The following is a 26,907-nucleotide window of genomic DNA, read 5'->3' as shown; positions in this document are numbered from 1 at the left end:
TTTGATAAGGTATGGCAACTATTTCTGATAAAAACATTCAGCAAAGTGGGAATAGAGGGAGCATTTCTCAACATCATAAAGGCCATATATGAGAGACCTGCAGCCAACATCATACTCAATGGACAAAAACTTAGAGCTTTCCCACTAAGATCAGGAACAAAACAAGGATGCCCTCTCTCACCACTCCTATTCAACATAGTATTGGAAGTTTTAGCCACAGCAATCAGACAAGAAAAGGAAATAAAAAGCATCCAAATTGGAAAGGAGGAAATGAAACTGTCATTGTTTGCAGATGACATGATAGTGTACATAGAAAATCCTATAGACTCCACCAAAAAACTACTCGACCTAATAAATGAATTTGGCATAACAGCAGGATACAAAGTCAATATGCAGAAATCAAAGGCATTTTTGTATACCAACAATGAAACATCAGAAGCAGAAATCAGGAAAAAAATCCCATTTGATATAGCAACAAGAAAAATAAAATACCTAGGAATAAACCTAACCAAGGAGGTAAAAGACCTATACTCTGAAAACTACACAACGCTGAAGAAAGAAATTAAGGGAGACACAAACAAATGGAAACATATACCGTGTTCATGCATTGGAATAATTAACATCATCAAAATGGCCATACTACCCAAAGCGATTTATAGATTCAATGCAATCCCTTTTAGAGTTCCCATGACATATTTCACAGATATAGAACAAACACTTCAAAAATTTATATGGAACCATATACAACCCCAAATTGCTGCTGCAATTTTGAGAAAGAAGAGCAAAGTAGAAGGGATCACAATACCTGATATCAAACTGTATTACAAGGCCACTGTAATCAAAACAGCCTGGTACTGGCATAAAAATAGATAGATAGAGCAGTGGAACAGAACAGAGACCCCAGAAATAAACCCAATTCTCTACAATCAATTAATGTTTGACAAAGGCGGCAGCAGTATAAAATGGAGTAAAAATAGCCTCTTCAACAAATGGTGTTGGGAGAGCTGGACAGCTACATGCAAAAAAATGAAACTCGAGCACCAACTTACAACATACACAAAAATAAATTCGAGGTGGATAAAAGACTTAAATATAAGTCGTGACACCATTAAAGTCATAGAGGAGAACATAGGCAGGAAAATTTCAGATATCTCATGCAGTAGTATTTTCAATGATATGTCCCCTAGAGCAAGGGACATAAAGGACAGAAAAAACAAATGGGATCTCATCAAAATAAAAAGCTTCTGCATGGCCAAAGAAATCAGTATTAAGATAAAAAGAGACCCAACCGTATGGAAAAACATATTTGTCAATGATACCTCAGACAAAGCTGTAATCTCTAAAATATATAAAGAACTCACAAGACTCCACTTTAAGAAGACAAACAACCCAATTAAAAAATGAGCAAAGGACTTGAACAGACACTTCTTCGAGGAGGACATACAAAGGGCCCGGAGACATATGAAAAGATGCTCAGCATCACTAACTATCAGAGAGATGCAAATTAAAACCACAACAAGATACCACCTCACACCAGTCAGAATGGCCATCATAACCAAAGCAACAAACAACAAGTGTTGGAGAGGTTGTGGAGAAAAGGGAACCCTAGTGTACTGTTGGTGGGATTGCAGACTGGTGCAACCACTATGGAAAACAGTATGGAATTTCCTCAGAAAACTAAAAATGGATCTGCCATTTGACCCAGCAATTCCACTGCTAGGATTATATCCTAAGAACCCTGAAACACCAACCCAAAAGAACCTATGCACCCCAATTTCATAGCAGCACAATTTACAATAGCCAAGTGCTGGAAGCAACCTGGATGCCCATCAGCAAATGAATGGATCAAAAAACTATGGTACATTTACACAATGGAATTCTATGCAGCAGAAAGAAAGAAGGAGCTCCTAGCCTTTGCGACAGCATGTATGGAACTGGAAAGCATTATGCTGAGCGAAATAAGCCAGGCAGTGAAAGACAAATACCATATGATCTCACCTTTAACAGGAACCTAATCAACAAAACAAACAAGCAAGCAAAATATAACAAAAGACACTGAAACTGAAAAAAGGCCGACAGTGACCAGAGGGGAGAGAGGAGGGAATTTCAGGAGAAAAGGGTGAAGAGTTTGTAGGAACAATTATAAAGGACACATGGACAATAACAGGGGTCGGGTGGGGGGGCAGAAATGGAAGGGAGTTGGGGAGGGTTGTGGATTAGGCTGGAGTGGGGAGAAAAGGCAGAGAACTGTACTTGAATAACAATAAAATTAGAAAAAGAAAAAAAAAAGAGAAAGGTTCTCTGGACCTTCAGAGAAGGGAAAGAATATTGCAGCATGAACATTTTGCTTCTTGATTTTTAAGTAAGATAGAATGCTTTGATGAAAGATAAAAATTATTTGGGTCAGGCAGAATTGCATTAGGATCCTAGCTCTACTGTTTACAAAATAAATAAAATTAGGAAATTCCTCTGACCTTTCTGAGTTTCAATTTCTTGTTCAAATTTCGATTATTTTTATATAAAACTAATATACTTTTGGTGTAGAAAAAATACAAAAATGTAAAAAACAAAGTCATTGAAAGATAATCATGATTAATATTTTGATAATTTTTCTGTCATTTTAATGTTATTTTTATAAAGTTATGTATCTATATCTATACTTATATACAGTTTAGAGTCAAATAATTCTAAAAGGTTTATTATAAAGCACTGATATTAGTTCTGCAATCCATCTATCTCACTTTCCAATCTCTCCAAGTCAAGACACTAACCTCTTTTAGCTAATAATTTGGTAGTTTCCACCATATCTTCTAAATAATATAATTGTGTTGTTGTTTCTTTTCAGTTTTAGGTATTACTTATTGAATTGCCAAGATGGAAGGAGAGGATTTAGCTCACTTTCCTGGTCATTTGTTCTTACCCCAATATAGCTTATCTGATACACTAATTTCAGTTAGATCAATATTCTCATTAGTATGAGTATGGAAATAGTACATGCACCTGAGTGGTTCACTGTGATTAGTTTCTTTTTCTTGCACAACATTTTAGTTTCCCTGTTGTTGATAACTTTTTTATTCATACATGAGCTTCTTTTTCTATGCCCTTTTTCCTAATTCAATCTCATATTTTCTCTAGTTGTCTAAATTCCCTTTCAACATGTCCAGACACATCAGTCACATTGTCATTTTACTGAATATTTCTGTGCCAGAGCCCTCTGACCTAATCCAATCTGGACTGTTTATCTTTCTTGCTTTATAGTTGTCATCCTGGGGCTCCTTGAACCATCATTCTGGGAATTTCTTTCACTCCTTTTTCATCCTGGATTCCCTGCTGATTGCATGGACCAGCTCCTTCTTTCTTGTTTTCCTCCCTTGTTTTTTGTGGAGTACATCCTGCAACAGCTATGTAAGAAATATTGCCCAGGAGATAAATTTTGGAAGCCTTGCAATTATGAACAGTGTTTATATTCACTCATACTCAATTGAGAGTTTGGCTGACTATTGAATTTGGGAATTATTTTCCTTCAGAATTTTGAGTCACTGGTCTCCTTTAATTTCTAGCTTTTCATGTTGCTGTGAAGTCTAAAGCTACTTGAGTGCTAGACCCTTTGATGTAATGATTTTCTTCTCTGGAACCTTGCAGGGTTGTATATTTGTGTTGAACATTTTGAAATGTCAAGATGATATGGGCTTATTTTATTCATTGTACTGGGTACTGAATAGGCTCATTCAGTCTGGAAACTCATGTCCTTAAATTCTGGGCTTTTCATTTTCCCTTAAAATATGTAGTGATGGTTTCCTCCCTTTTATTTTCTCTTTCTCTATTTATGTACCTCCTAGAATTTAGAATTAGAACTCTTAGGCTGGCCCTTAAATTTTCTTGTATTTATCCTCCTATTTTCTACCTATGTCTGTTTGCTGATTATTCTGGGAAATGTCCTTAAATTATCTTCTACACCTTTAAATTTTTCCATTCATACTACAATTTTTCCCTCATTCTGATTTTTGCTCTTTGAATGTTGCTTTATTTGTTTCCTATATTTTTCTATTTTTTAAAAAAGTTTGTTGTTTTCTGGTACACCTAAATCCCCATTTGGAAATTCTGAGCAAGTGGGTGCATCTTGTCAACAGTAAGCTTCACTCTAAAGAGCTATAGCTAGGATGTTGGATTTAAAACTCTGATGTTGATAACTTCAGATCTTCCTTCTTGATTTGGTCAAAATCTATAGAAAAAACTCTATCACCCTGTCTGGAGGGCAAAGCCCCAGCTGTCAGTGTCAATGGAGCCAAATGGGAAAAGAAGGCCGAGCACCCTGTATGCTTTCATTTACTTGGTTGTCCCCATTTTCCACCGGACACCTCTGCCCTCGGTGTGTCAGGTCTTCCTGGTTAAGGGAACCTCATTCTGGAGTATAAACCACAGCATAGGGTAAAGATAGCTTTTTTTTTCTTTTGAGAAACTGGTAAAAGGAACATGACTAGTTGTATTACTTTTAAACATATATTTAAATGCACATTTCTTAAGAGCAGCTACAATAAAGTTCACCTACCTTTATGTGAGATAATCCCCAAAAAGCAAATATTAAGACCATAGACTTTAGTGGAAACCCACTGAAGAAAACAAACCAACCAATTCTAGTTACCAATAGGAGCATAAGACTGAAGCAAAAATTCTTTTTAATGCTTCAGTAGTCTTATTTAGAACATTTTTCCTGGTACAGTATACCCTGGACAGAAAATGAAGTTATCAAAGTGGCAATGATTTCAATATTTTATAAAAGTAAATCAAAATTCCCACATAAGGTATCATACAAATTAGGCTGATCTAAAAATAGTCAAGGAGTGAGTGACGATGATGATGGTAAAATGAATTGTGAAAGACATGAATGAAGGTCACTGAAATTGCCCTTGAAATCAAAATGAACAGAGGAAGCCAAGCAAAGCTCAGGAGTAGTGATGAACTGCATAACTCCAGGGAAGAAAAAGGTGTTGTATAGCAAACCCCTAACACGTCAGTAACATGTGGTCTAAGGGACATGCCTGTGAGTTACATCACAAGTGCAGATGAATGTCACTGTGAAATGAAATGAGTCAGTTTTCTGAGAGTGGAATTCAAAGGTAGGCACATAATGGGTGTTTGATGTATTCTTATTGAGAAGCAATCCCTTACACGTATTCAATTTTATAAATCCATTCCAGTTGGCCATCCTGGGAGAATATGTATAACTGGCATAAAGGAGATTCATTTTATATAACAAAATTCAGGATCTACCAAGTGGCTATCCAATTTCAGGTCAGGGGCTTAATCATTCTAATCCTCAGTCCTTCTATGTTTAAATCGTGACTGATCTGAAGATAAAATGCATTATGGTTGTTGGACATCTCTGTCACCATCCCTAACTAGAATGTTACTGAGTGGTGAGAACACCTTCACATCAATTGCTTCCAAATGGAACTCCATGACATACTCAGTATATCTAGATGGGAAGGTAAGGACCCAAAAGGTAGTTGCTATCTAGCCACCTACCAAACTGCCATCCTGGGGCAATGACGGCCACCACCATGCCCCATCTGGGGATGTCATAAGGGTGCTCACCCCCAACCATCCCTGCATCAGCACCCAGACCCATGCCACAGACAGCGGGTGGGATGGGCCAGGCTGGCACCAGATACAACCAACTTAGACCCCTTCCGGGGCAGGCAGCAGTGTGAGAGCCCAGGCTCCAGCCTCTGGGGCATGATAAGGTCCCATCAGACCTCACTTACAAACAAATTCAAAGATAAAGTTAGAATTTAGAGACAGCAACTGCAGGTCATCAAAGCCAGAACAGAGGGCCCTTCTGAACATACTGCACTGTGCACATGCATTGGGTCCAGCCCTGGTTCCTGTTCACCTGATATATTAATTTCTCCCCTTTGCATTGGTTAATTCCCACCAGCATAGACTTGCTGTAGTATCTGCTCTTTAAAAAAAAAAAAAAAGGAAAGAAAAATTTCTCCCTTTACATCATATTCAGCTTTAGCTATTGACTCATTTCTCTGCTTCTATTAATTTTTTGTACATTATGTTTTTATTTATTTTTTATTGTTCAAGTATAGTTGTCTTTATTTTCCCACCAACACTTTCCCCACCCCGCCCACCCCCCACCTCCCACCCTCAATCCTACCCTGCTTTGGCTTTGTCCATGGGTCCTTTATATATGTTCCTTGACAACTCTTCTCCTTCGTTTCCCTGTTATCCCCCTCCCCTCCCCTCTGGTTACTGTCAGTTTGTTCTTTGTTTTTGTTTCTCTTTAAACTTCTTGAAAGAGTTGATTACACTTGCCGTGTCTGTGTCCTCAGCTCCCAAACAATCCTCACTCCCCAAGTCTGACTCTTGCCTCTCCAACCCCAGAACTGCTTTTGTCCATATCAACACACCACCCCCTGGGTTGCGTAACCCCATAGATAGTTCTCACTTTAGGCTACCACACGGGAATATTCAACATAACAGACTGCCCCCTCTTTTTTAAAGCACCCTTCTCTTTAATTTCAGGACAAATATTTCTTCATCTTCATTGGCCATTCTTTCTCAATTTCCTTAGATGAATTGTTTCGCTCTGCCCAACTTCTACATACTAAGGTTCCTTTTCTCTTTCGTTTCCATGTTCTTTCCCAAGGAAGACTCACCGATCCCCATATCTTTAATCTCCAGCTCAGACTTTCCTCTCATCTCTGGCCATTTAATTCCAGCCTCCTACTTGATATCACCACTTAGATGTCTCACAGTCATTTTGTGCATCCAAACTAGGACTCTTGACAATGTCCAAACATGTCCCCAAACCTTCAGTGCCCCATCTTCTCCATCTCAGAAAATGTCACAGCGATCTGTCTACCTGATTACTGCAGCAAAATCTATGGTTCATTCTTGACTTTGTTCTCTCCCTCTTACCCCACAATCAAACCATTAATAACTTCCAATTATTTTACATTAAAAATAAGTGTTGCATCAACTCTCAGCTTTCCATCTGCATTAGCCCAGGCATCATCATCTCTCACAGAAATGAATAGCTGTCCTAGTTAAAATAGGTCACCTTCGGTCTCTCCCCCCATTTCAGCTACTTCAGTAAGTTATCTATAAAGCACTTACTGAAAATTATGATTACTGCTCTAAATTTCACCAATCAGAAAATCCCATCCCCCTAAAAATGAAACTGGAGGAGAGAAGGAAAACCAACACTGGGTAGCTTTTATTTTTTACTTGCCACACAAGGGCGTTAAAAACTATGATTACGATAATGGTAGTAATAACAGCTAACATTTATTGAGCAATTCCTACATGCTAAGTGCTATGCTAAACACTTTTTTCTGGATAATCTCTTTTTACTCCCACAAAAACATATGTGAGACAGATACTGTTATGAGCTCCCTTGTTATAGATAAGAAAACTGGGAATCAGAGACACTTGGACAAGTTACATGTCTTTCTCATGATCAAAAAAATTCTACTTCCATAATCCTTAAACACTAAACACACGCACCCAGAAAGGATGTAATCTTAGAATTAAAACTTTTAGTAGTTTTAGCTTTGTGAAAAACTGATTACATTGTCCTGCTTTTTCTCTTTTTACCACAGACTAAGTGAAACATAGCCCTTGTTTGGCATTTGTCTGCAGAGTGTCTGGGAACCACTGGTTTAACCTCTCTGACAACATGGCACTAGTTAAAGTTGGCAGTCAGCTCAACATATCATTTATGATCTCCCAGTGAAAAAATTATTTAGCTGGCTCACTAGCCTTTTATTATCCCAAATTGTTGGCAGCAAATGGTTGCCCATAATACATGTGGGGCTTGGCAGGTCTTTTAAGAATATGTTTGGAAATTCTCCAGAGAAGCAGCCTCCAGAGCCAATTGGTGGCATCAGTTTGCATAGTCAGCACTTCTTTTTATGAAACATGGTGCCCTAGGGAGTCTGGGATTTATTGACATCCATTACTTGTGCCAAGACCAAGCAACGGGCACCAATGGCTTCTTTTCCTGCTGCTGGGACCCCAATTCATGAATTTGCCTGGAAGTCAGAAAGACACTGGCTATTTCTTTAGAACAAATAACAAAGTGGAACAGTGGGGCAGGATGGGGGAATCAACACCCCAAAGTGTTGGATGTCCCTAAGTTGAATAAATGCCCTTGTAGGAAATGAATTCTACTTAGTGATATTTCAGATGAATTACAGGTTCTACCTGCTTAATGAAACTCAGTTCATATGGCTATCAAATAACATACACCCACACCCACACGCATGTGTATATATAACACATATGTATATATTATATATAATTTATATATATATCAAACAAAAAATAATATATTTTATCTAAAACACCAGATTTATTGGTACAAGTATTTCCACTGGCTCACAATGATCAACTAAAAGAGGGTCAGTGAGGAGTGAATGTGTAGTATTGTGATGGCCATGTAAGGCGTTGGGTGGGTGCTGGAATGGACTGGGTGGCAATGGGGTAATCACTTCCTAGATTGTATACCTTTCTGGCCACTATGCTGTGCACTTGAAAGTGATATAGAATGGCATTGAATGTCAACTGTAACTGAAATATTTTGTTAAGTTCATGTTAGAAAAAGATTTGAACACCAAAAGAAAAAAAGAGTGCATTTGTTAAGCATCTAGAAAGAAGAGTCAGACCCCTTGCCCAAGCTCTTGGTTAAGGCTAGAAGGTCATGGGTGGGTACCAGACAGGGCCCCTGGCACAGGGAAATAAATGTGTGCAAGATGCTTTACAGCAGGGGCTGGCAAGATATGGCTCCCAGGCCAATTCCAACCCACCATCTATTTTTACATTGCTCGTAAGCTAAGAATGGCTTTTATATTTGTTAAATGCTTAGAAAGAAAGAAAAAGAATATTTTGTGACAAGGGAAAATGGTGAGCCTTCCAACGTCAGTGTCTGTAACTAAAGTGTTATTGGCACATAGCCGCATTCATCTGTCCCCTCATCGTCTATGGCGGCTTTCACTCTACAATGGCAGCTGAGTAGTTGTGACAGAGACTGTATTAGCTGCAAAGCATAAAATATTTATTACCTGAGCCAGTACAGAAAAAGTGTGTCAACCCTGCTTTAAATCATTCTCAGAAATAACAAAAAATATATAAGCTACTCAAGTATAAAACAAGGTTAATATTACTTATTTTACTATAAAAATGCCTCCAGAAATGAGAGAAGAAATCATTCAGGAGGTGAAAATACAGCCTGTGCCACTCTTGAATTTTCAAAATCTATAATCTTAAATTGTACAGTCCTTTGACCATATAAACTGTGCTCAGGGTCCTATTTTGACTGGAATATTCCATCATTGGCTTCCTGTGTGTGTTTCCAAAGGAACTTCCATTAGTGGTCACATAGCAACACATACTTGAAATCACTGTATATATATTTCATAAGACTTGAACTGGTAAAATGGTGGCTAACAGGGGTTCCTTTAATTAAGTTTACCTCTGAAAGGCCCTACAACAGAAGCCGGGTCCCCTGAAGGCCTTCACTCCCATTCCCATTGGAGACAGTAGGCTTGGAATACCAGTCACATTGCCTGAAGCTGAAACTGGTTTTCAGATTTAGGTTCTTAACTTAGGTAGTTTAGCAAATTTCCCAACTTAAGATCCACTGAATAAGTTATGTGCCATAAGGTATTAAAAGTCTGTCAATGAAAAATGTTTTCATTTTGAAATAAGTTTGAAAAATATCAGAATACTGAGATTTTACTACTGTAGGACATTTCAGCACCTTTAATTTAATATGCTAAGGAGCACTGTGGATCTCCAAAGGCAAGATGTAAATTTTTTAATTTTTACTTTTTTATTGTATTTTTTACATTACCATTTATCCCCCTTATACCCTCCTCCACTTCTACCACCCCCCAAACCCTGCAATCACCACACTGTTGTCCATGTCCATGAGTGCTTTTTCCTTTTTGCACTATCTCTCTACCCTCTACTCACCCTCCTCTAGAGCTGTCAGCCTGCTCTCTATCTCTGAGTCTGTCTCTGTTTGGCTTGTTAGTTCAGTTTGTTCATTAGATTCCACATATGAGTGAAATCATATGGTATTTGTCTTTCTCTGACTGGCTTATTTCACTAAGCATAACGTTCTCTAGGTCCATCCATATTGTTGTAAAGGGTAAAATCTTCTTTTGTATGGCTGAGTAGTATTCCATTGTGTAAATGTACCATAGTTGTTTTATGCACTCATAATATGCTTGAGTAGATTCTCCTAATCAGGTGCTAAGGACTCATTGCTTAAGGAACGTGCAAGTCAGAAGCACTAGCTCAGTCTTGGAGGCTGTTTTCTTAGCTGTCTAGTTTTTCTTTCTGAGTCTTCCAACCCCCTGGGATGGGACAAATAAAGCCCTAACAAGTTTAAAAAGTTTGTTGCTATAAACTGTTGGATCTGAAATTATTTATGCCAATGTCATAACTAAATGTTAGACCACTCAAGATGACATAATTTTTTAAGAAGCTAATTCTTGCTAGAAACTTTTTTCCTTTTACTCTTTCAATCATTTTAATGCAAAGTAGTAAATAATATAAGACAACATTACCCAAGTTTGAGAGGACAAAGTCTGAAATTTGCCTACCCAAGTGGGTACAAATATTCAATGCAAAGACATTAAAATAACAAATGAGATTTTTAAAGTCCTTCCTTGCTGGAATCAATTCAATAACCTCCCTTTTCTTTTAGATTGCAAATCTGTGGCCAATTTTTTGGCCCAACATTTTGAAGGACCCATTGCTTCTGTCACCAAAGATGGAAAGAAACTGCAAACAGTCACATATCCTAGGGGATGAGTGTTGCCAAATGAAAACAGAACATTGAGTTTTAAGCAAGTCCAAACAATAATGCAATAATTGAGCTCTCTCTGCAAACTCAGGGCCTGGGTGAACTTTTGTAGCAGCTTTTAAACCTAAGGCCAATTGTCTTAGCTACAGCATGAAAGTTGTCTCTTGGCTGAACTACACCAACTCACCTCTACATTTTTTTGTACATCCTTGGAAACACATGTGCCTTATGATCACAAGACCCTCTTCTGCTGTCTAAATCCTGAATTATTAACAGGTATACTTTCTGCTGTTATTAAATATTTTTTTCTAAATTAGCAGGAAGACCTCAGTGATTGGACTTTGAAAATGTTGATGTATTTAGAAAAAAAATAAAACTAACAAACCAAAAAAAAACAAAAAACACCCCACCAAAAATAGGCCCAAACCACACAGACCAAACAAAACCACTCCATTCAGATAAAGGCAATAAAACAGATTAAAGGAAAAGAGTTATAAACATTAAAAACATTTAAAACATTGTATTCCTTTTATTGCAGAAAACTTAAACTGTCTTTCTGCATCATTCATTATTTCTGAGTATCCATACAGTTGTTAGGTACAGGGGACAATTGTCACTGTGACTGTTGATCCAATAGTATTACTTAATTAGGCAACTTTGGATTGAAATCAGAAAAAGTGAAGTTTATTGATTTTCATCCCGACAAGTTCTTGATTTTGCTTTAAGGGAAAACACAGTCACCTCGGGAGATTAGAGGGAAACCAGGTGGGGCTGTGTTTGTGTGCAGTCAATAACTTGACTTCTCTTCAGAGGGCTTTCATATATACAGGCTTCCTGCCATTCTGTTCATCCAGTCCCATTGACAGAAGTGTGAATAGGTCATATTGACTACAGCATCCACAGAGCTGCATTTAATCAATTTTGCTTCTTTCAGAAGTTGAAGTAGTTCAAAGAGTTCATGCTAAGAGACTCTGATGCTAATAAAGAATACTAGCATTAGCATTAATTGAATTGGGTGATTATGCAAGACACCTTGCTAAGTGTTTTACTTGCATTATTTTATTTAATCTTCACAATGACCTGATGAAGTGTACCCAGTTATTACTTACTTACTTATGAAGAAACTGAGGAGGTTTAATATATTGTACAACAGAAAAAAATTTTTTCAAATGAATTCACTAGTCATTGTTTAGGCTCAGGGACTTTTTTCAAGGGTAGAACAAAAGGGACACAGCTAAACCTGACAAGCTCAGGGGAGGCCTGCGTGGCAGACTTACAGACTCAGAGACCTATAGTAACCACAAAGGATGGTCTGAAATTGAAAACTTTCTAACTAAAAGCAGGTCATGGTGGGTAGTCATGTCCTAGGCTGGTATCTTCCCTGACAAAGGTCAGTCTTTACCTTAACTGAGCCTGTCTGTTATCTTTTTTGCATCTATGAAAATATTCCTTTGGAATGTCAAATTTCCCTTTTCTAGATCCCTCAAAGCACAGGCACCTACCAGGGGGAGACTACAGACCCCCTCATTGTTGTCATGTTATCTGTTGACTATTAACTATCCCATACTCACCTGTGTACATGTAAAAGTGTCTATCATTTTTTGATCCAATCCCAGAGGTTTTCCTGCTTTGCCTTCTCTCACCTCCTTAATCTATCACCAGTGGATTTCATGTAACCCCCTTACACCTCCTCTTTTGATTGTAATGTATAAAACAAGGTGCAAAACTGCCACTCTCTGGAGCATTTTCTCAACTTGTTGAGGTTTTGTTTCCCAACAATTGTCATCAGTTTGGCTCAAATAAACTCACAAAAATTCTTACAAGTTTGGGCATTTCTTACAACACATGACATTGCAAGTCCTTCTGGAACACTTTATACTTAGTCAAACTGACTTTAGTGTTTTATAAGGATTGATCAAGCTATGACCCCTTTGATTTTTCACATTGCCAGCCTGTGGCACAGGTGAGACTTGAACCTGTGCATGTCTTCCCGATACCAGAGCCCATGCTTTCAGTCAGTCCCTTTTTCTAGGTGGTTTTCCATCAGTAAAACACTAAACACAATTAGGTGGAAGACAGTCTGGTACTTACTCAAAAAAATACATGTAATTACAGTGCATATAATTAAAATAACCGAGGACAGGGACTCCAACAAGTATTTGTTCACCAATGTTCATAGAAGTATTGTTCACAATAGTCAGAAGATGGAAACCATCAAATGTCCATCAGTGGGGGCTGGCTTTAGCTCAGCGGGTACTTCGATTCAAATATCCATCAGTGGATGAAAGAGTAAACAAAATGTTGTCTCTATTGACAATGGAATATTATTCAGCCTTAAAAAGGAATTAAATTCTGATACATGCTGCAACATGAATGAACCTCGAAAACACTAGACTAAGTGAAATAAGCCAGATAATAAATATTATGAAGTACCTGGAATACTTCATAGAGGTATTCATACCAAATTAATAGAGACAAAGTAGAATGGTGGTTACCAGGGCCTGGGGGAGAGCGAATGGGGAGATATTGTTTAGTGGGGACAGAGTTTTTGTTTGGAAAGATGATAAAACCCTAGACGATGGTAATGAATGCCACTGAACTGCACACTCAAAAATGGTTAAAATGTTGCATTTTGTTATATGTATTTTACTGCAAAAAAAGTAATTAGGACTTAGGTTTGCACTAAAATATAAAAGTTAGAGCCACGAAACAAAATAATAGTATAATTTGGGGTCTCCTTTGTAAATGTTGACTTAACATTAATCAAATAAGAAACTCTTGTTGGGTCCAACGGTACTATAAATCTTGCACTTTATTTACACTAAATAAATATCAACACAAGTAACTGAGAGGAAAATTTTTTCAGTATCATTATCAGAAAAACAACAGGAAATACCAAGTGTCAGGATGAATTCTAGCAAGAACAGCTTCTCTCAAGGGACATCCAATAACATCTTATCTGATTCCATAATTACCTTCAAAATGAACCAGAACACTTTCTGTGAGAAAGAAATATTGAAATATTACTCGGGAAAATTGGTTTGAATTTTCTTCAAACCAATACTGGGAACAGTAAACACTTTGAAGGAAATATTAAATACTTTTTCATCACATATTGGGATTCTCTTCAGCAATATTTTTAAAATAATTAAATTGGCTCATTTTGGTGCCCTAGAATCTGGCCCACTTTGATTATTTATATTAAAATATGGAGATCAAAATGATATAGGCATTAATGTTAATTGATTAGTCAGTGCTTTCTTCTTTTTGTTTCTTGGTCGGAAGCTTCACAGCAATCAAATAAAATTTTGCTTTGTGCTCAATCCAGAGCTATCAAAGGAATCAAATCAACTTTATTATAAAGTTTGCTGATTTTTTAAAAATTACAGTTATAGAATATACAAACCCATATTCATCAGAATGTTATGATATAGGCAGCTATTCCTTCCCAATTTTGTCATTGTTTGGACTCTGGATTTGCTTTCTTCCTGTGCTTGAACTTCTCATGGCATTGCTTCTTGTCAACTTTCAGACTCCAACCCAAATTTCACCTTCTCAGAGAGGCCAACCCTGACCAGACCCTATCTGACATGGTCTCCATCATCACCCTGCCACACTTTCTAAGATCACCCAGAGTGACTTCCTTGATGGCACTTGAACATAATCTGAAGTTATCCGGATTTGTTTACTTGTCTATTGTTTACCTTCCAGCATTCAAACATGAGTTCCCCAAGGGCAGGGCAGGGCCATCTCATTTTCTACCATACTCCTCACGTCAGCAGAGTGGCAGGTTCATAATAGGTGGATCTGCCCTTCTGTTTCTGCTTTGCAACTGTGTATGTAAGTGGACTCAGAGCCCCCCCCCCCCCCCCCCCCCGCTCCCACCCCCAGAAGCACAGACAGACTGCTGTGCTCAGCTCTTCTCTCTGTGGGTGATCATTTCCCTGGGCTGGGCAGTTGGACAACAAAAAAGTGGCAACCTAGAGGGTGCTGGGAAAGACCTGCTTGCTCCTTAAACCTAACTCTACCCAGTCCTAGTTCTTCCAGAGTTTCTTGAAGGTGCTTATAAAGTGGTCCCTTATTTCTCATTGGCCATACTTCCACAGCTCTGTAACTTTCTTGGGCACCCCATGAGAGAAGGGCTGGCTGAATTAAAGGGGATTTAGACATTTCTGTGTTTTCTTTTTCTAATGCTATCTCCTAATCCCTTAACATGATACATACCTTAGCAAGTTATAAGCATGAAGCTGGCCTCTCTTGCTTACTCTATGAGGACACAACCTTACAGGAACACAAGTTGTATTCTCTGTGCACAACCTGAGCTCTGAATCCACAGGGAGCATTGTCAACCAAACAAATGAAATCCAAGCCTACTTGTCTTCTTATTTTTAGAGATGGTGGAATCAAGTAACATCACTGGTCTCTAGATCCTTGCTTTTATTACTTGGTAAAGCAAAGCAAGGCAATAGCATTTAGAGTGGGAAAAGGTTTTCTTAAGACCATTTTCTAACTATATAGTTTCAGGGTTCCTATGCAATATTTCATTCAGGTAGTAATGATGTTCCTGTAAATCAATAGTGAATAGCTGGGAACAAGGCATACTGATCAGTCAGCTATTTTGTCTTTAAAAGGATCCAACCAAAGTCTCAAAAACTAAGCATGTGGTAAACTTCTAGTTGGCCCTGTAACCATGGCAAACCGCTGATTCTTCTCTGATAACAAAACAGAACTCCTTATCTTTAGCAGGCTCCTGGCCATACAAGATTACAAACTAATTTCCCCATGTCCCTTGTCTGTGCATGTGAATGAAAGAGACAAGCTATAACCAGATCATGTGCTTAAAAAGGAGTGGGCACAGCCTCCATGCCCCCTCCCCCTAGTGGGAATTTGGCTGTACTGAGGCCCTAGGGGAAATAATACTCTAGGTATAGAAAGAGAGGAGAGAAGCCAGCTTGTCAGAGCCAGAACCCTTAACCTTTTGGAGCCACATAATGCCTGCTCCTGATACCTAGTTGTTACGTGAGAAAGAAAAACACATCCATGTTGTCAAAGTCACTGGTATTTCAGTTTCCACTCCAGCAATCAAATGCACATTCCAACACAATCAGTCTTCCTTGATGATTTTGACGATGCTTCATCATTTTTGCCAAGTGGCTTTAGGATCTCAAAGTGAGAAACCTTCTGAGTTAAAAAAAAATCTTCAAGGTTAGCCTATCTTTTACTTTACTGATGAAGAAATTGAAGATAAGGGGGATAAATAAACTTCTTGAGCCACACACGTAGCTGATAATAGGCCTGATGCACAGATCTCCTGAATTTTAGTTCATTGTTCTTTTCCTTTAAGGTCCAACTAGCAGAACTCCCATCAAATGACTCTGTGGGCTCCCTCTGGGAGGTCTGGATGACTAACTGGCTGAGATCTGGGGCCCTCTTTTTCCCAGACAACCCATAAACACAGCTGCTACCCTGTGTGAACTGACCAGGCTGCTCCAACTTCCACCATGGGAAGGTGGAGTGACCAGGGGAGGCTGTGCTGGTTCTCGCACACCTCGCTTTGGGATGATGGGGAAATCGGGCTCCTTGCCTCTATGTCCTTTCTTGCTGAGCCTGGCCTAGAAAGTTTCCCACTGATTCTTTTTCCTATGACCTAGCATGTGGACTTTGTCTAGGATCCTGGATCTTGGCAGTCGGAGGCTCAGAGAGCACTTACTTAATGACTTAATTCTGTAATACTATGAGTATCCATTATCATTTTCATGCCATTTGATAATGTAAGACATTTTCTATAACAACTAGCAATAGGTAGGGGTAAAAGGGTTAAAGGAATGGCACAAAGAACAAATCATTTAATTTCAAGGTTCCTCACAATAGCTCCCTTTGTACAAAGGGCAGTGGTACCATCGTGACTCAGACAGCTGCCCAAAGTTCCATGGAAAGTGGAAGGTAAAATCCAACTATTAGCATCCAAGGTCTTCAGATTCACCCTTGCAGTGCATTGCAATATACTTCAGGAACTAAGAGCTTATATTTGAATTCTGCAAAATTCTATATTTTATACACAATTATCATACATCTCTTACCATCCTCATTTTCATCAAAAACTGGGGGTTTGCTTGAAGTATTGGCTCCCATGGTTGACTGCTCAGACCTGGCTTCTCTGGTTACATAATCCTGGCAGAGATGTCCATCTTTGTTCAAAGGAGGTCTGGAAGCCTTAGCTAAATATCAAGGAGAGAAAAAGAAATGATAGCCTTATAATACCTGACAAAAAGTGTACTCAAGGTACCCTGAGTACAGACTGTGGCCAAAATGTTAACTTGTACCATCGTGACAGAACTTTTTTGTACTAGAAAATGATCATTTCAGCAGTAACAGAACATCAGGCATCTCGGAGAACCCATTTCATGGCTTCATTATGGACCTAGACTTACAAAAAAGGAGAAAATCAAAATATTTCTAAGTATGAAGACAAGTTTAGAATGAGGTCAGTGATACTTTAACAACTATAAAATTGAAAAAATATTTTAAACTTTTTTGATGTGTGATCAAATTTTTTTTTAATTATAAAAATACTTTCCCCATCTCTTTTCCCCTGCTCTGGAAAGTACTACAATATAAAGGGAACAAGGTTTGAGTTTGGGATTTACCACCCCAGCAAGTTCCTAAATTTTGCTAGGCATGTTTCTTTTTCTTCCTTCCCCTGAACTTGATAATGGTCCTTACTGCAAAGACAGATTAAATGTTATTTCATGAAGTTATATGTAAAGTATTTTCACTGCATCAACGCTCAATAACTGTGACCTGTTTTGAAGCTCAAATTAAATGACGGATGTGAGAGCTAAAAAACACTGGAAAAAATATACATTGATGGCTTTTTTTTCATCTTTAAATCCAGTCATAAAGAATTTTACTTTCCCTGAAGTTGGTAAGAAGAGGCAGCACCCAGAGCTCTGGTACTAAAACTGACACTGATAAGTGGCTTTGGGCCTGTGACTTCACCCCTCACCTGGACAGTGGAGAAAACCACAGTGCCTTCCTTCCCCAGGAATCACCAGCTCAGATGTCTACAAGAGCCAAGCACAAATGCAAATGAGCAAACCAGACCAGTGCCTGGTGGGGACATTGGTGACCTGGAGAATCCAGGTTCCATCTGAAAGAGGTCACTGCTTTCAAATCTAAGAGACTGCTCCCATGGGCCCAGGAGCTGGACCTTTGGATCTACCAAAACTGGGTAAATATCAAGATTTTATACCCTATTTAAAAATTCATTTTTAGCTATGTGGCCTGAGCTATTCTCATGCATAGGACACATGTGGCTCATGGGGTAGATGTAGTTCATGAGACAACATATGAAAGGCAACTAGCACAATTCCTGGCACATAACATGCAAAGAATAAATGTTAACTACTGCTGTTATTAATAGTAGCAGTATTGTGGCTTCTGGCCAAGATGGAAGCATAGGTAGACACACTGAGCCTCCTCGCACAACCAAAAGGACAACAATATAAAAACAAAAAACAACCAGAACTGACAGAAAATCGAACTGTATGGAAGTCCAACAACCAAGGAGATAAAGAAGAAACATTCATCCAGACTGGTCGGAGGGGTGGAGTCGGGCAGCCAGGGTGGAGGACTTGCGGCAAGGCGGTGGCTGGCGGACCCAGCGAGGTGGCCGGTTGTGGAATGGGGCAGGCAGTGAGGCAGCTAGCAGACCCCGTGGCCCCACCGGGAGGAACCGCGGGGAGTGAAACAGACCTTACAACCCAGGGCTCCAGCATGGGGAAATAGGGCCTCAAACCTCTGAGTGAAAATACCCATGGGGGTTGAGGCAGCAGTGGGAGAAACTCCCAGCCTCACAGGAGAGTTCCTTGGGGAGACCCACAGGGGCCTAGAACATGCACAAGCCCACCCACTCAGGAATCAGCACCAGAGGGTCCCAAGTTGATTGTGGGTAGCAGAGGGAGGGACTGAAATCCGGCAGAGAGTGGAACAGGTGCCATTGCTCCCTCTCGGCCCCTCCCCCACGTACAGCATCACAGCACAGTGGCCAGCGTTACCCCGCCCTGGTGAACACCTAAGGCTCCGCTCCTTTATGTATCAGGTGCACCAAGCCCCCCCCTCCAAAAAAAATGGCCCAAATGAAAGAACAAAGCTCCAGAACTAATACAACTAAGCAACGAAGAAATAGCCAACCTATCACATGCACAGTTCAAAACACTGGTAATCAGGAAGCTCACAGAATTGGTTGAATTTGGTTGCAAAGTAGATGAAAAAAATGAAGGCTATGCTAAGAGAAACAAAGGAAAACATACAGGGAACCAATAGTGATGGGAAGGAAACTGGGACTCAAATCAACGGTGTGGACCAGAAGGAAGAAAGAAACATCCAACCAGAAAAGAATGAAGCAACAAGAATTCAAAAAATTTAGGAGAGGCTTAGGAACCTCCAGGACAGCTTTAAATGTTCCAACATCCAAATTATAGCGGTGCCAGAAGGAGAAGAGGAAGAACAAAACATTGAAAACTTATTTGAACAAATACTGAAGGAGAACTTCCCTCATCTGGCAAAGGAAATAGACTTCCAGGAAGTCCAGGAAGCTCAGAGAGTCCCAAAGAAGCTGGACCCAAGGAGGAACACACCAAGGCACATCATAATTACATTAGTCAAGATGAAAGAGAAGGAGAGAATCTTAGAAGCAGCAAGAGAAAAGGACACAGTTCCCTACAAAGGGGTTCCCATAAGACTGTCAGTTGATTTCTCAAAAGAGACCTTACAGGCAAGAAGGGACTGGCAAGAAGTATTCCAAGTCATGAAAGGCAAGGGCCTACATCCAAGATTACTGTATCCAGCAAAGGTATCATTTAGAATGGAAGGGAAGATAAAGTGCTTCTCAGATAAGGTCAAGTTAAAGAAGTTCATCATCACTAAGCCCTTATTATATGAAATGTTAAAGGGAGTTACCTAAGAAAAGGAAGATCAAAAATATGAACAGTAAAAATGACAGCAAACTCACAGTTATTAACAACCACACCTAAAACAAAAACAAAAGCAAACTAGGCAAACAACTAGAACAGGAACAGAACCATAGAGATGGAGATCACATGGAGGGTTATCAATAGGGGATTGGGAGGGGGAGAGAGGGGGGAAAGGTACAGAGAATAAATAGCATAAATGGTAGGTAGAAAATAGACAGGGGGAGGGTAAGAATAGTGTAGGAAATGTAGAAGCCAAAGAACTTATAAGTATGACCCATGGACATGAACTATAGGGGGGAATGTGGGAAGGAGAGGGTGGGTAGGATGGAGTTGAGTGAAGGGGGAGAAATGGGACAACTGTAATAGTATAATCAATAAATATATTTTTTAAAAAGTTATAGCAATTTAACACAAATCAGAAGGCCAGAAATGTCAGGGGAAAAGTATACTTATTTTCTTCATCTTTAGTTACAGGGATTTAGCCGATATAAGGACAGAAAAAGTATAATATTTAAAGTAATAAGGGAATCTACTACAAAAACTACAAATATATTAGCAATTAAAAAAGGGAGAAAGCAGTGAACGTACACAAAATTCCTTACTTTTCAGGGCAGACACTCAATATGCAGTATCCAAACTTGCACAATAGATGCAATGTAAGTATAAATACATTAAAATATAAAATATATGTAAAAAGAAAAAAATAGTAGCAGTATTTTCTTATCATGTATTTTTTTTTAGTTTTTGTGTATTGATTTCTAGAGAGCAGAAGAGAGGTACATCAATTTGTTGTTCCACTTATTTATGCATTCATTTAATTTGACACCTGTTGACTGATTTCCTCTTGGACTTTTTTCACAGTCAGGAAATACAGATTAGAGGCATCACTGAAGAAAGTGTCCCAAGGGAACCTGGCCTAAGGATGTTATTGAAAAAGAACTTGAGATGTCCCTAAACAAACCAAGAAGAAAAGTTCATTTCCCCATTAGGAAAATGTAAGTAAAGCCTTCATTTGGAAGGTAGACTCATTAAGGAAATTCTACTTTTCATACTAAAAGCAAACTGCTGGCAAAGTGCCTTAAAGCTTTAAAAAGAACCATTAAATGGCAGCAAAAGAGTCAGCAATTAGGAAGCAACCAATTAAAAGGTATGGGAGAGGGGCAGGGAGGGGCAGGTGGTAACAGTTGGCAGGAGGAAACCCAGGGGGATTATTGAGATCAGGAAGATAGAACTCAACTGTCTCTCCAGGCTCAAGAAACAAAGGGCTTTTAATTCCAGCGGAAAAGTGGGTAGGAAGAAGCAAGTGGATGCCTTAGTGTTTCATCGTGGGCCAGAAGGAAGCGATCAGGGTGCCCTGTGTGTTCTGTTATTGCATTTACAGTCCAGAATAAGTGGGGACCAGTGTAAGGGTTGAACCACAGACATCATTAGAGGGGACTGGTCCTAAAGAGAACATTGATTTTAAAGAATTGCAATTGTTAACACGATAGCTGGGGGTTGGGGGTAGGGAGGCTACATTCTCTTTTTATTTTGTATGTAAAGCCTCTCGGTAGAGTTTTCACACCACACCCCAGTCCTGTCATTCTTATATACTTTCTTCGCACCTCAGGCTTCTCTCAAGGTAGCCTATCTTCCTGCAACCCAGCATTGACCTTGCAAGTTGTCAAATCCGAAGGAGAATGAGAGAGGAAGGAGTATTACCGCAATTTGCCCCATTTCAGAATTTCATTTTGATGTGCAGACAATTTTGTTCACCAAATATCCAATGATTTTTAGCAGGAAGGAACTAGGTGAACAGGGGAGGGGAAGGTGGAGAGAATTATTGAGGTGGTGGCTTCTCCATTGCACCTAACACACTGAATCCAATTTAGAACTGTCTTTCTCTCCTCCCCATGTGGATAACCAAACTAGACAACTTCCCCTCATATCCAGAAAGAAATCAACCTTCCTCTGCTGGGAAAGTGGAGACACATACTTTTCATTCTGCTGAATAGGGTCCAGAAGAGCTATAGGACTCTCTTCTGCCAAGCCTCACACCTTCCTGGCCTCCTGGTACTAAGTCTGCTGTGTAACATAAGCATCATTTCAAAATGTCAAGAGGACAGTCACCACCCAAGGAAATGAATCTCCTAAACAAAGAAAATATAAGAGAAATAACAATGTGTCTTACATGAACACAGAAAATTTTCCAATTCTACCTTGACCTAGCCAATTATCAGATTAACTGCAGGCTCCTTCTCTAATGCAACATTTGACCTTTAGCTTACACTTTGGGGGGCTTTCAACCCGTGAGCTTTTCTAAGCAGCTGAGGCTCCCCAGGTAAAGTAGGTGTCATCTTTAGGAACTGAAGAACCTAAGTTGTAAAGCAAGAAAGTTGCCACTTTTGACAAAACTGTTTACATTTCATTGCAACAGCATGTGCCCAGGCATAATGTATTTTGTTTGCATTTGAAAAACAGAACTTCTTAAACTGGGAAATATTTAGAACCATAGGGAACAAAGAAAATATCATTTAAAAAATCCAAGTTAATACAGCTCTCAGTTGTACTGTTAATATTTCATCAACTTTTCTTCATCATTTTTATGGATTCAAAAGCATAGGTAAACATTATCTCCACCTTACCCCTCACACCAAATTCAGTCCCTTTCATACTGATACTTCCCAAAGACAGCCACAGTCATTACAGGGTCCACTTTCTAAGACTTTACAACGTGAGGTGTTTTAAAGTAAGCCACCTAAATGACATCCTAGAGTGTGTGTATTTGGGATCATTTACCAATATACCTCTGCCATCTAAGCAAGCTGGTCTCCACGGCTATGATTTCTGCTTGTTAAGTGCTGCATAGCAAGCCATTGTGTGACTACAATTGTTATTTATCTGTGTACAAATCCTTCAGCTCTGGGGGGGAAAAGTCCTTGTGGAAATGAAGCCAACCATCAAAAAGTCTGTGTTTGCTTGTTTAGAAGCTGAGTAAGAGAGTAAACAAGTATTGATATCTCCAGAGCTTAATTCCACCCAGCAAGTATCTGTTGAAGTCTATGTGTGTCTAGACCTGAGTCAGTGGGAGGCTGGGGGACCAGGTGGGGTACAAGCTGAAATTGGTCCCAGCCCTATCTGGTTGTAGTAGGTTCTCTGGACTGTGGCTTTTGTCTTATTTCTCTTCCCTTTTAACTTCTTAGCTTCCCAACAGTGCCCTTAGTATACAGGTTCTTTAAAAAGAAAAAGAAAATCTAGGCCACCACTCACCTAGTTCTTGGTTCTCCCTTCATGCCTTCTGAGAAGCTCCGACTGGTGCTTCCTCCGAGGGAGGGGAGCCGGGGATCGAAAGCGAATTCCCAAAATTGTGGAGAGAGCAGGGAAAGGCACCCACTTGCCTGGGCGCAGGGGCAGCAGCGAAGGCGGGGCGTGGCTGAGCAGCAGCAGCAGCAGCAGCAGCAGCAGCAGCAGCAGCAGCAGGCGGGCACCTGAGGCTGCGGCTGTCCAAGGAGTCCGAGTGCCCTCTGAGTGCGCAGCTGGGCTCTGGGGTCTGGCACGGGGGAGGGGACTGGGGAGTAGAGGGAAGAAGAAAAGAGGCTCGCCAGCTGGCGTCCTGGGTCGGGAGCCCTCTCCAGAAACGGCAACCAGTCGTGCCTGGGGTCTGTGCGGGAGGACAGTGATGCGGGCGGGACTCGGAGCTGGTGTCCTGGATCCCACAGTGCCCTAGCACCTTCCCTAGATGCTTGCATGCAGAGCGTGCCCCAACTTCCCGGACCAAGGCCCCGTTCCCCTGAAGTGACCCCCTTCCCCTCTAAGATGCCACCGAGTTTGGTGCCTACTGGGGTGATGGATATGAATGAGCCTGCAGATCTGAGAAGGAAAAAGGCAAGATTTCCTTTAAGACTTCTTCGGGGTATTAGAGGAGATCCAAGAGAGGGTTGAGAATTGTACAGGTCCCGACAAGAAGGATCTTTGAACGATTATGATCTAGGGACTTCTTCATTTTACTGCTGGGGAAAGTGAGGCACAGAGAAGAAAACTGCTTGCCCAGTGTGGCAGAACATTTAATGAAAAGACCTTTTATGAACCCTGGCTCCCAGCCCCCATTTTCCCCATGCATCTTAGTCACCCACATGCTCTGCTGCTGAGGAGAAGGCAGGGGACAGTGGCTCAGAGATGAAGGCAACCTCATTGGAAGTTTCTGGGTTCCCTCCCAGGACAACTCTCTGTACTTCCCCTTTGTAATAACAAATGCAGTTGAAATAACTTCTTACAGTTTTCTCTCTATCTCAAGTCACACACATAAGCCACCAGAGAACTGCACACAGGTTGCTCACTGAAATGGCTTACATTGTGTTATGGTGGGCTGTGTGCGGGTGGAGAGGGGCGGGGACAGCTTCTATTTGGCTCTGCATTTCCTTGCCATGTGGAAATGCCAGCTCAGCCTTACCAAATATTCAGATTTTAAAAGGGAACTGGAAACCAGAATGTCTGTATGAAATTTCCCATCATTTTTAAACATTGGAAGGTTTTAAACATGGTAAAAACTGTCAGACAAAATGCATCTGTGGCTGAACTGCCTTTGTCAGGTTCCTACTTTTTGATCTATCTAGATGTGGAGTTCCACCGAGTGCAGGAAGCAGACTGGCTTTGATCCCCATTTTCTGTACCAGCTGCAAGAATGGTGTGTGATGCACCTCAAACATCTGCAGAAATTGGGAAAGACGTCCGTGGTCACCTTCTAGTCAAGAGGCCTATACTTGACTCATGAAATATGTTGGAGGAATACTCTTGTTATATTACGACCTAGCCCCTTTCCTCTTCTTTCTCTTAACTCAGCCCTGGCAACATTCTGCCCTAGCACTTCATAACTAGAATAGCCTTGAACTTCAGTGAACCCACTCTCTCATTTTGCATTGGGGTCTTGGGGAAGGGACTTCCCAGGACCCTACCCAGTGAGTGAGGGGCAGAACTCAGTAGAAACATACCTTATGTTGCCAACTCCTGTCTGAGAGAGGATCAGATGATATAAATGAACATTTAATGTGAAATTTGCATCAAAAAGCAAAAGAAAGCAACCAAGTTCAGGGGAAAAAAAGGAATTTTTAAGAAATTCATTTTGAGAAGAGGATATTCCTTTCAAGGCAAAAGTCAGGCATTTAGCTGAAATACCTTGTTTCTGTGTACCATCTGGTGGTCTACAAAGCGCTTTAATCACCTTCGTGGCATTGGGGATGTGCTGTGGTCGGTTGGGCCTGCTCTGTCTCCCACCTCTCCCCTCAGGAGATGATGGTGTCTACTCTATTGCCCAGAAAACTAAAATAGCAAGAAAGTGGGCTGAGACTAGAGTGGAAGCCTCTGGAATTTCCTTTATTTTAGCGGCCTACTTAGCACAAAGAGCACTGGAGTCAGGCAGTCTTTTACGCAAATGCCCTCTCCACCACTAAATGCCACTGAGACGTTGGCCAAGTTTCTCCGAGGCCCTGAGCCTCAGTCTTCCAACTTCAGTGAAAAGGGTGATGTCATTCCCATCAGCTTTGATGGACGGAGGACTCGATGAAATAATGTTTATTATAATAATGCATTAGCACGGTGCTAGGCAGCACAGAGTAAACACTCAGAAACTGTCAACAGTTAAGGTTGTCGTTGACTAGCAGGTTACTTGGCTCTGCCCCCGTAATTCTCAGATCTGATCTGTAAACCTTCCTTCTGTTTGTACAATCACTTTCACTTAAAATGACACTACTAACCAGTCCTAATGTATTTAGTTGTGGAAAGGCTGGGCATCCCTTCGGTTTTATGGAGCAATAGTGATTCTTGTTACTGTATCATATGCAGTTTATAAAAAGCAGACCTGCTTCAAAGAGCTGGGTCTGTTTTAATCTTTTATTTGTTCAGTGTATTCCTATCTTAAACATGCCTATTAGGGGAACTCTGAGGAGACTCAAAAAGAAGTTACTTGGGAGACAAATCAGGCTGGATACTTATGACAATCTCTGGAGCCCCCCAGTGGAGAGGAAAAGGAAATGAAAAGTAAACCATTGAGAAAATTTTGTCCAGATATATATTTTTTTAATTAAATAAAAATCATCTTATAGCATTAACATTAATGTCACAGCAATCCAGCCATTCCCATTCATGACCTGACATTGTCCACTGGGTTCCACTGTGTTTAGAATGAAGTGACACTCATCCCTCTAGCTGACAAGGTCTTATGCCCTCTATTCACTGCCAGTTTGTCCAACTCCATCTACCATCAGGGTTCCTCAGCTCACTCCCCTCAAGCCACACTGGCTCTCTGCTCTTTGCAGATCACGCTGGCCTTGTCCCCACCCCAGGACATTTAAATGGCTCTTCTTTGTGGATGGACAAGGTTCTGGGCCCCTCATCATTTAGCTGTCAGCTCCTCACATTTCTCCAGCTCAGAGAGACCTTCCCTCAACTCCTTACTTGAAGTAGCTGCCCCACCACTTCCTCCAGGCTCCACGACACACTCTCTGTTCTTCCATCTCACCATTCATCATAAACTATAATTAATTTGCTCGTGTTTCCTGCCATTGAATGCAGGCCTCATGAGGGGAGGAATGACCCCTCTGTGTATCCGGTGCTGAACCAGTGTTTGGGACACAGACAGTGTGCAGTTAGATGAAAAAATATCTACTATATCCATCATTCTTATCATGTTTTCATCCAGGAGGAAATTACAAAGAAGACACCTCATACCTCAAAGCAGTAACCCTTCTGATGACATAAATGAACCTTTATTGGGCTATGTTTAAAGGGGGCACAGATAAGTATATGATCGTTGGATATTAGGATTTTGTGGGTTGGGTAAAAGTGATCATTACAGACTGAGGTTGGAAGATGCCCTGGAGAGCACTTGCTAAATCAGTTCACTCTGCCTGAAAGAGCCAGAAGCTTTAGGAACATTTGCTCAGTGTGTTGGATTGGTGGATGGGCACTGGACAGAGAGCAGGACATTCCAGGTCTGGAGACAGGAGGCATACAAAAGCGTAAAATTCGGGGAGAAACATATAAAGTTTAGTGTGATTGGAGTATAAGGAGTATAGTGTGAGCAAAACAGGATGAGGGAAGATTGAAGAACCAAATATGCTATGGGAAACAGCT

At 40.3% G+C, this 26,907-nt stretch overlaps 1 protein-coding gene across 3 annotated transcripts in view; it reads right to left on the bottom strand.

The window, feature by feature from the left end:
• The window catches only part of STK32A (serine/threonine kinase 32A), a 112,774-nt gene extending 89,565 nt beyond the window's left edge, over positions 1 to 23,209 (bottom strand). For all 3 annotated transcript variants that reach the window (XM_024576970.4, XM_045185146.3, XM_053927014.2), the window contains exons 1-2: positions 23,050 to 23,209; positions 16,906 to 17,043 (exon numbers count right to left, since the gene is read on the bottom strand). In XM_024576970.4, the coding sequence (XP_024432738.1) occupies positions 16,906 to 16,957 (52 nt within the window). In that variant the 5' untranslated portion in view covers positions 16,958 to 17,043; positions 23,050 to 23,209. The remainder of the gene's footprint in view (positions 1 to 16,905; positions 17,044 to 23,049) is intronic.
• Between the last annotated feature and the right edge of the window lie 3,698 nt (positions 23,210 to 26,907).

This window comes from Desmodus rotundus, chromosome 6 (genome assembly GCF_022682495.2).
Source record: "Desmodus rotundus isolate HL8 chromosome 6, HLdesRot8A.1, whole genome shotgun sequence".
Classification (NCBI taxonomy): Eukaryota; Metazoa; Chordata; class Mammalia; order Chiroptera; family Phyllostomidae; genus Desmodus; species Desmodus rotundus.
Note: the sequence above shows the minus strand (reverse complement) of the source record. Positions and strands in the feature narration are given on the sequence as shown.